Genomic DNA, 15,436 nt, shown 5'->3' with positions numbered 1-15,436 from the left:
TATAGTCTTTTGGTGGGCCGGATTAGATTCTCTGCAGGCCACCTTTGGCTCCCAGGCCTTCTGTTTGACACCCCTGTGTTACTAGATTGTCTCATTGTACTTTATGAGGCTGCAAAACACAAAGGGCTTTCTTTTACATGAACTTAATCAAAATAGTTTCAGGCCATCAAACCCAAATATCAGTGCAGTAAAACAAAATATTCAGAAATGTGTGTATCAATAAAAATCTTCTAAATCCTTATAATTCTATTTATGAAATGAAATGAAGGGGGGGGGGGGGGGGGGGGGGACTGCGTTTGTGGGCATAAACCAGTCCATGGGGCAGTATCGAGCGCCGCCTGCTGGAGCGGACATGTATGGCGTGTTAGCGATATTACCGCAACGATGCGAACTTTTATTTTGAAATAACGTTTGCCCTTACGCCGGAAGAGAAAAGTGCCATTCGAAAAGAACCTGCAGGATGAGGATATGAGGACAAAGAGTTCAGCCGAGCGACAAACAAACGCCGCTCGAAGACCATAAAATATCATTTGTGTTTACTCTTTTCGTTTCCTAACTTCAACGCCAAACTTCTAAAAACTAATTCACCGACTACTTATTTTTCCGTTGTAGCTATGTTTTATAGAAAATATGCCGACTCCAGCAGTGAGAGTGTCGTATTGGCGGCAGAGCTGATGCCTGTCGTAACCGTCTTTCTCGGCTTTTGTGTGTCGCATCAGTGACTATGGATGTGAGAGCAGTTTTGGAGTTTGCCACAGTAACCAGGGGCCTCTCTCTGGTTCTGCAGGTAAGTTTGGCATCCTTAAAAGTCTCGAATGAACGAGTCATATTTTACAACAGGACGTTTCTACCTACAGGCTGTAGTGAAAGTCACTGTATACTTTAAAAGCATACAGCTGACATGTGTATCACGAATGTGTATTTTAATAATGATAAATGTTTCTTTTCAGGCTGTCTTGAACGCTGCTATCCCTGACCATGACGCCGATGCGTTCAGGCCCCCTCGGACAGAGGACTCCCTGTACTTGGACTCGATGGTGGAGTGGTTGTTTGGCGGCCTCTCTCACTGGGATGCTGAGCACTTCCTCTTCATTGCCGAGAGAGGATATCTTTACGAGCACAACTTTGCGTTTTTCCCCCTCTTCCCCGTCATCCTCCGGGGCCTGGCAGAGACGCTGCTGTGGCCCCTGAGCAGCTGGCTGAGTGTGCGGGGGCGGCTGCTGATTGCTGTGGCCCTGGGAAACAGCGCCCTCTTCCTGTTGAGTGCCGTCGCCTTGCATGCCCTCGGTAGAATAGTTCTCCAGGACAGGCGTCTTGCTCTGCTCTCCAGCCTGCTCTACTGCATCACACCCGCCAATGTTTTCATGACTGCTGGGTACTCGGAGAGCCTGTTTGCTGCTCTCACTTTCGGTGGTCTTTATCTCTTGGAGAAAGGATTCATCTTCCGAGCCTGCCTTGCCCTCAGCATAGCTACCGCAGCACGATCAAATGGCCTTGTCAACATAGGGTTTCTGCTGTATCTTCCATCACTGCATGCCATCTCCCAGATTCGTTTGTATCGCGCCACAACAAAAGGCCACAGTAAAGTCTTCCACTACATCTGGGTCATCATCTGTCTGCTGCTGACCTCTGTCTTGGGAACTGCAATTATTGCCCTACCCTTCTGTGCTTTCCAATACTATGGTTATAGGACGTTTTGCACACCATCCACCTCCTTGGAGAGCATTCCTCCTGCTCTCCTGTCAATAGCTGAACGGAAGGGCTACCGGGTTCCGGATGAAAACGGTCCACCACCCCTCTGGTGTATGAGACCCCTGCCCCTGCTTTATTCTCACATCCAGGATGTATATTGGGATGTGGGCTTCCTCCGTTATTTTGAGCTGAAGCAGATACCCAACTTTCTTCTGGCTCTTCCTATGGCCACCCTTGGAATAATTGCCTGTTATGCATACTTTCAAGCTAATCCAGAGCTGTGTGTGAGACTCGGCCTTTGGGACACAAGTGCAAACAAAGGGCTTGACAAACCCACGCCTGGATTCTTCAACCCTCGAGTGTTCGTGTATGTGGTGCATTCTGCAGTGCTGCTGGTTTTCGGGACATTGTGCATGCATGTGCAGGTAAGGAAGTTGTATAATGAGTGTCTTGCAAAATGTCTTGTTTGAAGCTATTCAAAGCTTCACCCCTCCTCTCTTAATCTGCCTTTGTAGGTACTAACCCGATTCATGGCCTCCTCGTCTCCTGTACCATTCTGGATAAGTGCTCACCTGCTCCTCCTCAATGAGCCACTCCTTCATCGAAGGAAAACATCAAACCCCAACGTGCAGCTGCATTCTAGAAATAGCTGCAAGCACACACCTCAGAATCCTATTGTTGCGCTCCTGCCACACTTAAAAGCCTGTTCTTCTACCACACAGAGCATCCTGGGATACTTCCTCTCTTACTGGCTACTGGGCCTTGCACTGCATTGCAATTTCTTGCCGTGGACTTGACTTAAGACATTGTTTCAAGCTCTTAATGCTAAAGTTCTGTGCAGGACTAGGCTGTAAAGTCAGTGCTTCAGCAGGGATCCTTTGGTATTTCAATAATAACCATTAATTGCAATAAAAGGACAGTGATTTTGTCAAAGAGATAATTGTACATATAATGCTACATTTTACATAATTAAACTCACACTTGACAAAAAACACAAAGCCAGCACAAAGTCCAAAAAGTTGTGTCTTACTGGAGTGACCTTGCCCGGTCCTGCACAGAGCTTTCTGTGACAAGATTACATTTTTAATGCCAGTTCTTGATCATGATACAGTTGCCAGGTTTCATTTGCACATTTTAGTCAAATGTGTTTTTGTGTTCTTTGAGAACAAATGTAGAAAATAACTGAAATCTTAATGGACTCTAGTTGGGTGTAAATATTGGGAGACTACGGTTGTACGTGGGAGGGGAACACTTTTTATTTCATGTCCAGTTCTTCCTGAAGTCACTGCTCTTTGAATCCTCCAGCTTGTGTCTCGGGACTTGAGTGAGAATAAAAACAAAACAAAACAGGAACCTTAATTTTTTTTCTTCATCTTCTATGTATTTATTTATTTATTGTGGTAATGGTTCTTTCACGAGGCATTGATGTAAAATGTCCATAATGTGCAATTTTATTTTAAAGAACATTGTTGCCAAAGTTGTGTTAACATGTCAGATAACACGTGATAAATCTAAAGAAGGATGACATTTGTGCTGAAGACCTTTTCTTTCATGTAAAAGTTTTAAATTCTTTACTGTCATGCAAAGTAAACTCATGAAACGACTTGGTGCAGAACTGCTACACTTATTTTTATGGAAAAATCTTTACTAACACCACCAACTCAACTGAACCCTGACAGTTCTCTTTATATAGTTTCCAAACTAGTGTCCATTCAGTGCAGCTTGACAGCTATTATTCAGCATATGCCACAAGTGAACAATGGATTTGTTATTTTAGGCCACTGATACTGTGATACACACCTCGAATCACTGTCTAGCTGTGGTGTAAAGAGACTAATTCAAAAGTAAAGGAAATATAAGTGCACAGGTGAGAGTCTTGCCAGATTACATTACCCCACTACTGTAGTAAAGCTAAAGGACGTGGATGAGGAACATCAGTTTTCATGTAATGCTGTAGAGCTGTAGCGAGTGGAGCTACGATTTCTTGTTGTTTAAACAGAATTGAATACGAGCTATAAATGTGACTGATCATGCTGACCTCTTTCTGAGGAAAGATGACAGAATATGACATGAGAGCTAAAAGAAGACGAAAAAATGGAAACACTCTGAATGACATCACAGCTGAAATGACAGAGCAGGTGTACAACTATTTGAAGCAATATGTTTTTTAATCTGTCAACTATCACAACATCCTGTTGACAACTGCAATCAGGTGAGATACTAAAATAGGCTATAACCTATTTTCTCCAGAAAATATGAGGTCAGGCAGAAGTGTTCATGGACTATGATCACAGATGACATTGTGACCTGTAGTGAGAGTAGGGAGCAAGTGGAGGAGAGCCTGGAGAGGTAGAGGTATGCTCTGGAGAGGGGAGAAATTAAAGTCAGTAGAAGCAAGACAGAATATGTGTGTGTGAATGAGAAGGAGAGATATAAAGAGTAGAGATAACGAAAGCAGTTAGACAAAGTTAGAGAAAGGATAGTAGGGGTGGTGGATATACTGGACAAAGGATGTTGAAGATGGAGCTGCTAGGCAGAAGGGCATGAGGAAGACCACAGAGAAGATTTGTGGATCTAGAAGGGCATAATGAGGTGATTAGAGGGTGTTAAGGATAAGACAGGGTGAAATGGAGGCACTAAAGGAAGATGATTTGCTTTTTTTTATTAAATACAATTTTTCTTTCATTAACCTAATCACAAACACACTGAAACAAAAATGTCATATTTTAAACAAATGTTTGTTTAAACAATTTATGCAACATTTTTTAATGTTATTTTCGGCACGGGTATAAATTAGTATAGAGAAAACACAGCCTGTGTCAATAAAAACAGATTATCATCGCGCCTGCCACTGATCTTCCTGTCATCTCCGTGCAGAGTAGACGCGTTTTCCCCATTATGGATCATCAGGACGTACGTGATGACGTTACGATAACGCCATGACGTACGGTAGCTGACTGTGAAAGAAAAGGGAACTCCCGTGAAGACGTTGGAGTGGAAGCTCCTCTGTGAGGGTTGAATTTTTAATTGAGGCTAGTTAATTTGACAGCATGGGCAGTCATATTTCTGTTTGGCTTTAATTTAACTACCAAACATGGTAGTTAACCCCGCGCCAACCTGGGGGTTGATTCAGACTGTGAACTACGGAGAAGAATGCCTTTGTTGGTACGCTAGCTAGTGTTAGCTTTCATGATGGGAAAGTAAGAAGCAAAATATAAAGTTACACTGACTGACCCTTGAGAGGACTGTCGTTTTTTAAAAGAAGAAACACGACGAGAAAAGAGAGGTCTATCTGTGTGTGCCTTTAGCTACCTCCGAACCGCTTACACGATGAAGAACTGCGAGTACCAGCAGATAGATCCACAGGCACTGTCGGTGACCCCGCTGTCGGCGCAGAATCTCGGGGAGAAGAAGGCACAGTCGCCCCGGAGGAAATGGGAAGTGTTCCCCGGGAAGAACAGGTTTTTCTGCGACGGGCGACTCATTCTTTCCCGACAGAGCGGTATCCTTCCTCTGACAATGGGCCTTATTGTTGTCACCTGTGGCCTTTTCTTTGCATTTGAGTGAGTCGAAATGTACGTGTTTATTTTCGAGGGTGTCTTGTGACGTCTGAGTTTATACCCCCCTTTTTATGTGAATATACATTTATAGTTGCCCGTTCCTGGTGAAGCACCTGACCATCTTCATACCTGTGATCGGCGGGGTGCTTTTTGTGTTTGTGGCCATCTCCCTGTTGAGAACCAGCTTTACCGATCCAGGCATTTTACCCAGAGCCACTCCAGATGAAGCTGCAGACATAGAGCGGCAGATAGGTGAGGCATATGTAGTTCCAGCTTACTCACTGTGGGACAGATGGAATGAAAGAGCTTTTCCATCTGTGTGTGTGTGTGTGTGGGGTGGGGTGGGGTGTCTGAGGGACATGTTTGTTGCTGAGCTGCAAACCTAAGCTGATTACTCTGGGTCATGGTTGAAGAGCACAAAGGCCTGGTATAGTCTGATTTCTACTGACTTCCCCATTTTTATGAAGTTACTTGGTTGAGCTGTTTTGCTGAAATGCAAACACCTTAAAGAAGTGTCTCCCCCTTGTACATGTCTATTTTAAGATACCTCAGGATCCTCTACATACCGCCCTCCTCCGCGGACAAAGGAGATCCTCATCAACCAACAGGTGGTAAAGCTCAAATACTGCTTCACCTGTAAGATGTTCCGCCCTCCTCGCACCTCCCACTGCAGCCTGTGCGACAACTGTGTAGGTGAGAATAAACTTACACATGGAATCCCAAATCCATCTACCTTAAGTGCAAAGTGCAATATTGCTATTATATCCAGTGCCTACCTATGTCATTCTTAAAGCTGCTTTTATTAGGATTATTACTCATTTATTTATGATTGAATAGAACATTATTTTTTTTTATGACTGTTTCATTCTAATAGTATGACTGTTTATGTTTGCCTCTATGCTTGTGCTTACAATGATAATGAAGCTTATCTTAGTGGGGAACACTAATGTTTAAATATCAGAATGATAATACATTTCCTTGAGCGTGTTCCAACATTATACTTACAATAGCCTGAAACCTCAAATTTACCAAGAGCCTACAAAAAAAAGAAGTGAAACCCATAAACACATGACCTGACATTTGTTTTTTTAAAGTAGCCAAATCAGTTTAGCCATATATGCAGGATCTGTGTAGTTGAAAGTGGGTGGTTAGCATTTGGTCATTATTTTAGTAAAATAAAGAGTTTGATAGTAACAACTGTTACTTCTCCATGTATGCCATAAAGAAAAGCTCATAAATCTGCCTCATGAGCTGTAGGTTTTTGGCAGGCAGTGGTTTTAAATCAGAATTTATTCCTAACAAACTCTCAGGGAGTACATAATTAAATAATAATTTTTGTTTCTACAAAGGTTACTGTATTTTCAGTCCTAAATTTCAGTACCTTCCCCTCACATTGCTCCCTGTGAAGGGATTGTACCACTACGATGGCGCTTTATTGTGAAAGGTTGGAAAGATTATTAGTTTGATTGGGTTTTCTACAATTTTACTTAAACTTTTGAAATCACTTATGCACACATTGAGGAAGTTGGGAGTTTTGTTCCTCATTTCTTAGGATACAACCTAAATGAATGACTTTTTCTGTGTTATGCCTTCTATGTTTCCGTACAGATCTGCTGGGAAACACTGCTGACACCACTTTTCTTGGAAAACCCTTTTTTTTTCTTTTTTTTTCTTTTAGTTTGAAAATGATAAAGCTCAGACAGCCAAGATTGCTGCCTGATTAAGTTTTATCAGTCATTAAATTAGGGTAAATGTAACACTTAGGCTCATACAGCTTTTATCACTTTACTGTTCTTTTCCATAATGCTCCTGGTTTGCTCTTATGTTGCTGTATTTGCTCTGAGATGAGTCCAGGTTTGTGTTTTCTGCTGCTGTGAATGCTTCGTGGTGACGTTTTACCTTTAGTAACAAGTCCACCCTTTTCTCTGTCCCAGCTAAGAAACCTCTGGTGTTACTTTTTGCCACTGTGTTGATCATTTTGTAGTTTTTGTTTTTTTTGTTTTTTTTTAACCAGCCCTCTCGCTCTCTGCTTCCACTTTACATGAATGGGCGTGTGATGTGTCAATGCAGATAGAAATTTTGTAAAAGATCCACTAGATTGATCCACAGAGATTTGTAGTTTGTCACTGAAATTAATGACTGTAACTTTATGCTTTCTTTGCTTTCTTTTCCCCTCCAGAACGATTTGATCACCACTGTCCATGGGTGGGAAACTGTGTGGGAAAACGCAATTACCGCTTTTTCTACAGCTTCATCATCTCCCTGTCTTTTCTCACGTCTTTTATATTTGGCTGTGTCATCACACACATCACCCTGCGTAAGTACTTAAACACATTTAGTATCTGTCACGTTACCAGCAAAGACTTTAACATGCCTCTGTCTCTGATGTTGATGTTTCTCTCCAGTTTCTCAAGAAGGTAAAAGCCTCGTTCAAGCCATTGAAGAGAGCCCTGCAAGATATCCTTTGTCTGTCACTCTGCTGTGTTAGACAGTCGAAGCACTTCCCGCTGCTCCTCAGCTTATGCCCACCCTTAATAGGATAAGAGTGTTAGAGGTGCTTTTAGTGTGATTGCTGTCTATTAGTAAGTTTGCTGCCTCATGTCTCGTGAGACAATTATAGCCGTAACCATTAGTCACAGTCACAGATGACTGTGGATTGATTTCCACATGCTGTGTATTACATATAAGACATTATGTTATTGCCCGAAACATTTCTGTGTCTAAATAAGAGACATACCTAGCATGTTTTTTTTTTTTTTTCTGTAAAGACTGACTTATATACTTATAGTAGCTAAGGTATTTGGGATATTTAGATTATTTTGAAGGGAAAAATGCTCAACACAGATTTGAATGTAGCAGTGGGGAGATATTTTCAATTTACAGACATGCATGAATGACAGTTGTTTATCTTTAAACATCATGGATCTTTGGTTACCATTTCAACAACTGATATTATACCTTGACTTTCTTTGTGCACTGTGGTGGAGTTGGTGATTTGTTTCTTCTCCATCTGGTCTATTTTGGGCCTCTCAGGCTTTCACACCTACTTAGTAGCTTCTAATCTCACCACAAATGAAGATGTGAGTAGTGCTATTCTGACGTGGCAAAGCTGAATTCACGATTGTTTGATTTTTGTTAAAATACACATAAAATGCTGAAAACGGTGGAGCTCACAGCTTACTTGTCATGCAGATAAAGGGATCCTGGTCAAGTAAAAGGGGTGCAGAGGAGTCTGAAAACCCATACACTTATAACAGCATTATAACTAACTGCTGCGTAACGTTATGCGGCCCCATGCCTCCGAGGTGAGTAAAGACGTCCTCCTCATCACTTCACACATTTTCATCAAGTTCACCCTTGTGTCTCACTAATCACCTTAACAACTCGCAGTCTAGAAACACAAAGCGGCCTCTGAGCTTTTTGATGCTTTAGGTCATATTAAGATTTGGTACCCCGCCGTTGGCTGCATGGATAACCCTCCAAACTTGCCCTCTGATTAGCAGATGTCTTGTTGTATTCCAGGGAACATGTTCATTCACATCTCGTTTAATATCTGTATGTGCTGATTTAGAGCAGCTTCTGCTACTATAAAATGTGTTTTCATCTTGACATGACTACCTCTTGCTGTGTTTTGGTAGATGGAGAGTTCACCGGACACACTGTTTGTTTAGCCTGTTGATGCAAATGTCTAACAGTCTGTATGGTTTACAGAGAATGGTCCCAAAAAAGAGAAAATATACAGTGAGCGGCAGTCTTGTGGGTGAAAATGACTCGGTGATGCTAGCGGAGAATAGCCAGACTGCTTAAAGCTAGGAAAGCAATAGTAACTCAAATAGTCACGGAGTTTAAGCAGAAGGGCGTCTCTGAACACATAAAACGTTGAACCTGACACAGCAGCAAAAAACCACACGGGTTGCTGCTTCTGTCAGCTAAAAACAGGAAGCTGAAGTTCACAGAAGTTCAATATTGAACAATAAAAGACTGGAAAAATGTAATCTGCTCCGATGAGTCTTGAATTCTGTTGCAACATTTAGATGGGAGGGTCAGAATTTGGTGTAAACAGCATGAATCCATGGATCCATCCTGCCAACCATTACACCAGTGGCATCGAGGCTTCATCCTGCCAATGGTGTAATGGTTTAAAGCAGATTCAGCAGTGACTCTGAGTGTTCCAAGTCACTGTAAATATTGGGATTCACTCTTAGGTTCTGACCATAAGTCATTGTATTAGTTCAGGCCATTTTTGTATACAGTGGCAGCATGGTGTCATGTAGTTGTGCATTGTTGCAGCTGTATCATTGCAGAGACTTGAATGGTGTTAAAGTACACATGCAGTTTACACCCTGGTGGATCATAACAATCTTGTGTTCTGGTTTCCAGTCTGATCGACAGAAGAGGTTTCCTTCCTCTGGATGAGCCGATCCCTGCTGCGTCTGCCTCAGATATAGAGCTGCCCCCCTTCAGGGCCAAGAATGATGCAAACATGGTAGGGATTAAAAACCTTGTGATCCCTCCCAAATACTGACTGTCCCATAGTTCCCAATGTGTTGCTCCTCCATCCTTTAAACTTCCAGCTATGGTTCCTCAAATGCAAAGTGGCCAGAGCTGCGCTTTTTATTGTTGCCAGAGAGAAGCTGTATCTATTTAGTTTTTTTTATTTGAAAGTGGGTGGTTAGCATTTGGCTTTTAACGGCAGCTTCACTAGAGCTGAGTTTTAATGGTTCAGAACTGACCCACAACACAGAGCCAGACAGTCACTGCAGAACTGATTAAGGAAACTAAGAAGAAACTAAATCGAAAACTCACCAGTGAAGTTTCTTTTAACTGTTTGGCATCATGACCAGTTAACTATGCGTTAAAATCACCACTGAGTCCTGCAGATGTACATAACGGTTAATTTGTGCTGTTTACACTAAACACCTTAATATGTGGTTATTTTTGCCAGAGAATTCAACATGTTGTTTTGTCTGCTGCAAGTCTGGTTTTATGCTGTAATGACAGTTGATGGACAGAATTGCTGCTTTCCTTTAGTGTGTTTGATAAATCATGCATTGAATATATTTGTGTATTATTTTATCAAATGCAGGTTATTAGCCATAATCTTAAAAGAATTTCTATTTTTTGCACTCGTACAATAACAGTTTTGTTTTTTGTGTATTTAAATAAACAGTATTTTTGTATTTTGAGATTTGTTTACTTTTTATTTTGTGCCTGTCTTGAGTTTTTTTTTTTCTTTGGGAATGAGGGGGTTGTGTTGTCCTTCTGAATGAACACGTGTGTATATACGCCTGTAACTTTGCTGTCTATATAAAAGCGTTAACACTCAGTGTTGTACTGTATCCACCCTGCCAGGAGGAGAACTGTCAGGACTTTTCTTTGTCCTGCACAGCCTGAAGGTCACTGCTGCATATAGATGGTCGATGGTAAGACTAGGGTTGAACCTTAAACCACTCCCATCATCTCTTCACTTGCCTCCGCTGTGTGCCTCCGTCCTTCACATTACAGTTGCAGTTCTGTTTGCTGTAGCTGCCATCTCTGTGGTTTTGAATATAAAGCTAAACAGGAGCAGATATTGTTACTGGTTTGTGGTGATGGTGTGAATAATATTTGTGAATATGCATGCTTCACTACCATTCATTAACATTTGCTTGACTCACCCACCTCTTAACAGTTGATTTTCTTTCCTCTTTGCCATGAGATGCACGGAGACGCAGTCGAATACAAGTCTGCATAATCTTTACCCTCCTTTTTGCTCCCAATTCAAGCCAGAAGAAAAGACAGGAAGCAGCTTCTCCGTGCACATCTGTAAACCTTTTGCCATATTTGGCTGCCTTCTAATTGCATTTTCTGCATCGAACTCACGTCCTCCAAGCTTCTCCATCTTATCACAGCGCTGCCATCAGAGCTCCCATTGCTTTCACTTTTCTTATGACTTCCAAACTAATTCCTTAAATAAGATTGCAGAATTTTGTGTACACGCCTGTCCTGTTTTTACTCTCATGCCATTCGCAGCTTGGCTTCTTTTTTAACACATTTTGCTCCTGCCTTTCCTGATTTTGCTCTTTTTTTTTTCTTCTTCTTCTTCACGCAGTGCACTCAGAGCACAAAGGATGTGCTGGAGAGGGTGGTCCACTCCTCAGACTTTCCTGTCCTTTGCTCCCCCGGGACCCCAAAGACTACCCCTCAGGTCCTGAATGTTTCTAGCCGCGCAGCCCCAACCTCAGAGCCTTCGCCGTCTGTTGGCTGCACACAGCAGCAAGCTCGCCAGTCAGCGGCCACTGCATGCCCCCCGTTCAGCCGAAGCAACAAGAGGGACTCACTGCACTCGATCAATCCAGCCTTCCGTCTGGCTTCTCCTTCACCCACGCTTAGCCACACCACACTGATATTAGGGGATGCACCCGACACTGGCTTTAATCCACTGCACTGAGCGGACTTGTCCGGCTGCGCTGCTCATCGCTGGTCTGGCTATAACCTCTTTCATTGTGGAGGTCATGCATGTTGCGATTTGTTTCGTCAAGACGTCATTGTGAGGAGTTGTGGATTAAGTTGCACCACCAGTGTCACACTGTATGTGTCCTTCAGAATTTAAGTAACACTTGGAAGCACAATATAGAGATATTTTTTTAAACACCTTTTTTTAAGACGCCCAGAACATGCCTCCACAACCTCAGCAGAACCTCAGTGTTTAAGTTCCTGCTATTATCTTATGCAAACGGGTATGAAAATCTGGGTTTACGTACATTTCAACTGTGGATGCAAGAAGTTTGGACTTGCCGACCTGGTATGCTCTGGATAGCGAGCCATTTCAGGATTATTTATTAACTATATCAGGATTATCATCTCAAGAGTTGGCCTTATGTCTGATTCGGTTATGTCCTGTCATTTCCTGTTTAGATGTACATGATCGCAGTGTAATCAGGCGGTTTAGCAGTTTGGAGATACATTAATAATCCGAGCGTGAAGGATGGGCAAGGTACAATTTAGTTTTTTGGGTTTTTTTTAATGTCTTTATTTCAGGGGTTTTGTTGTATTTATTATTTACTTCTGCATGTCTTGCATATCAGAAATGACATTTTTCTGGAAGTTTGTCATGTTTATATGGACAGCTAAATTCAACCTGGGCAAGGTGGGGTAGGTTTGTTTGGGTTTTACCAGGAAATAGCTTCCACATATTATTTTTTTATTCTTCAGTCTGTTACTCATACTTTAGACATCAAAGTATTTAAATCAAATTTGCTGCTTCCTACCAGGATATGGATAGTGCTATTTATCACTCTTTTTAGTGTTACTGTGATCTGCTGGGCTGCTTTAGGGACGGGTGAGCATCTGTTCAGTCTTTGCCTAAGAGCAGGAAGACTGTGTATTACTGCAGGCACTATTTTAGCAGAACGATGTATGGGTGGATGAGACCTCTTTCGTGTCTGACCTTCGTCCACATTGACAGCATGAAACCTGCTCCCCTTTCTGTGACGGTGGAGAACAATTTATTTAAAAGAAGGCGGCAGGAGCTTTGTGCCACTAGAGGGCACCACATGAGTACAACAGTTTGAGTGAAACGGTTAGGGAGGGGAAAGGCTTTTCTGTGTGTTATTTAATCATTTTGTAACTGAGTAGGTTGTGAGTTTGTGAAGAACTACATCGCCATAGTGGGTCATTCATTTATCAAATATCAGTATCAAGACTCATAGGTAGAGTAGACGACTACAAGCAGCGCTTGTATGAACAAACGTTTGTATTTTGTATGGTGTAGCAGTGAAACTGTAACATTTGATCAATAAATATCATCAGACTTAGTGATTGGGACTCTTTTCTTTCTTCTTTTTCTTTTTTCCGTCTTCAGTTAAAAAGAAAACCTTCTACACAATGACATTACAATAGCTTTAAACAAGCTAATGTCAAAATCTAATCTAAAAGCAGGTTCATTCTTTCATTCACTCTGTTAGTGTGATCAGACAGCCAGATATGCAGTAATAAAAAGCATGTGTGAGGTGTGTTTATCAGAAACACAGCATGTACAACAGCTGACACAGTTCTGCAGTGAAAGACGGATTGGGGTTGTTTTTTTTTTTTGCGTTGGTTTATTTTTTTATTGCTCGTATGATAACAGAGTTATAGAGATGTGATAACACAAAGGTTAATGTACTGGTTAAATGAGGAAAAAAATCAGACACGCATAACATACTACACTGTCTGGGGAAACAAACATGATGTCTGTACTCAGTCTATCTGAGCTAAAACTCACTCCCACCAAATCTATATCAAATATTTAAACTGCAGCCACGAAGTGGACTGTCATAAAATCCCCCAAGTGCTAAGAAGAAAGTTTTTGTTTGTTTCAGTTTTTCATGCATTTAAAGAAACTATTTTATTTATTTTAAAACCGAAATATAAAAGTTAAGAAAAATTTCTTGATGGCTATAAATGTATTCACAATGGATTGACAGTGACAGCCGAGGCCAGAGACTGACAGCACTCAGCTGCCACTGCTGTGCAGATGAGTGCAAATGTTGCTCTGTATACACATGCACATATATTTATATACATACGTATGTGTGTGTATAAATATATGTATATACAGTGTGTGTGACAATTAGTGTTTTCCTGTTTAACCCTTTATGTAGCAAGGAACTGCACGCGCTAAGTTGACTTAGAGACTAATGAGAAAAGCATGAAATAATGGGGAGAAATAACAGACTCAATGCATAAAATCATGCTAAAGCACTTGCTGGATCGAGATAAAGGATTTTATACAAATTACAGACTGTTCCAAAACTGAACAACATATTTGGGGTGAAATATGATAGTTTATATGGATTTCTTGGGTTGTTTATATACAGTTGAAATATTACCTCATTTGACTTGAAGGGAATTTGGCATGGCAGTACAACAACCTGTATCTTAAGTGGACTTAAAGCAGATGGTCAGACTTGTGGCTCAGTGTCATGCGGATGGAGAAAGTTAAGGAATCACAGCCTCAGCAGCTGGGTTGCATTTTGACCACAGACCTCGTGGCGTAGAGGACTGAAAATTGTTTGCAGAAGATGAAAAAATTAAATCAGCATTTGGAAATAATGTTTAACAAATCTAATGAGGGTACCAGGTCATCAAAGTGTAGCTGGTTTATGTGAGTCCTTGCTGGCTGCAGGTGATTATTCGCTTGCTGGGGTTTATCACGCTCTTTAACCCCAGCTGGTGTGGCACAGAGGCAGGCCACCCAGTTAGCAGGGGTGAATTCCCGATTTTTAGAATAAGAGCATGTGTTTTATTATTTTGTTTTTTAAAATTGTGCTTTTTGTTTTACTTTATAGAGATATTAAACTTGTCCTTTTACAACAGTGAGCTGAGATCTGAAGGCTCGACTTTTTCTTAGTTTCCATGAGCAACACCAGGGAAAGTTCGCTCCTTCACTTAAAACTAAGAAATTCCAGTTTTTTTTAAAAAGAATTTGTCCACCATGATTTATCTCTGGATGTCCTCCACTACATGATTCACTGTGCCTTGTTCCTCTTCCCCGAGCCAACTTTGGTCCTGTTGTCATGTGCACAGCTGTGTGTCACCCTCTCACAAGCCTTTTTCTCATCGCTCACCGACCTGACCGAAGCAGAAGTGAAGTACCTCTGTGAACACAACAGGTGATTCACAGTCAGGACTGCTGTCAGCATCACCGCTGAGCTAAAAGTGCATCTCCGCGCTGGGCAGTGAAGCTGGATATAATTAACCCTGCGCTGAGCAGAATAAACCAGGAACGTGCAGCTGCCAGCGAGAATAGTTTGTTGCCACTGCAAGTGAAACATGAAACAACCGTATCCAGAGAGTAACAGGCACACGGTGGTTAACATTTCTGAATGCTGGATGTATGCTGTGAAAATGTCTCAAGAAAACTAGGAGCTGTACTACGTCCTAACACATGTTCCAACCATGTGAAGATTTTCCAACTCATGTGTCCTGGCTGACACTAAGTGCTTCGCACATACCTTACATGAGCAGTTTGTTCAGTACTTATTTGTTTACTGGGACTTCCTTTGGGTGTAACAGTGGTGTGTTTGATAATCTGAAGCTTTAGTCTGCTTCACTTAGAAGCTATGCTCACAGAGTGGAGATGGGTCAAATGGTCAGTACAGGGCTACAGGTATGAATGTACAGTTAGGAGGAGGCCTTTATGTCCACTTCATGCTGACCAA

The 15,436-nt window shown here is 41.7% G+C and overlaps 2 protein-coding genes across 3 annotated transcripts; both read left to right on the top strand.

Annotated features, from left to right (window-relative positions):
* The first annotated feature begins 407 nt into the window (after positions 1 to 407).
* Positions 408 to 3,295, top strand: pigv (phosphatidylinositol glycan anchor biosynthesis, class V). Its single transcript, XM_082551970.1, has 3 exons — positions 408 to 787; positions 951 to 2,117; positions 2,208 to 3,295. The coding sequence occupies exons 1-3, from the start codon at positions 725 to 727 to the stop codon at positions 2,487 to 2,489; spliced, it is 1,512 nt and encodes a 503-aa protein (XP_082408096.1). The 5' UTR covers positions 408 to 724; the 3' UTR covers positions 2,490 to 3,295.
* A 1,265-nt stretch (positions 3,296 to 4,560) lies between these two features.
* Positions 4,561 to 13,048, top strand: zdhhc18a (zDHHC palmitoyltransferase 18a). Of its 2 annotated transcripts, XM_082551827.1 has the most exons (10): positions 4,563 to 5,255; positions 5,344 to 5,504; positions 5,796 to 5,945; positions 7,432 to 7,569; positions 7,658 to 7,709; positions 8,230 to 8,332; positions 8,445 to 8,557; positions 9,633 to 9,738; positions 10,605 to 10,675; positions 11,344 to 11,458. In XM_082551827.1, the coding sequence occupies exons 1-9, from the start codon at positions 5,023 to 5,025 to the stop codon at positions 10,644 to 10,646; spliced, it is 1,098 nt and encodes a 365-aa protein (XP_082407953.1). In that variant the 5' UTR covers positions 4,563 to 5,022; the 3' UTR covers positions 10,647 to 10,675; positions 11,344 to 11,458. The 2 variants fall into 2 exon arrangements, with proteins under 2 accessions (XP_082407952.1, XP_082407953.1); XM_082551826.1 differs by lacking the exon at positions 10,605 to 10,675 and having other exon boundaries at positions 4,561 to 5,255; positions 11,344 to 13,048.
* The last annotated feature ends 2,388 nt before the right edge of the window (positions 13,049 to 15,436 follow it).

This window comes from Aulonocara stuartgranti (assembly GCF_965226115.1).
Source record: "Aulonocara stuartgranti genome assembly, chromosome: 11".
Taxonomy (NCBI): domain Eukaryota; kingdom Metazoa; phylum Chordata; class Actinopteri; order Cichliformes; family Cichlidae; genus Aulonocara; species Aulonocara stuartgranti.
The sequence above is the reverse complement of the archived record's forward strand: the minus strand, read 5'-3'. Positions and strand labels throughout refer to the sequence as shown.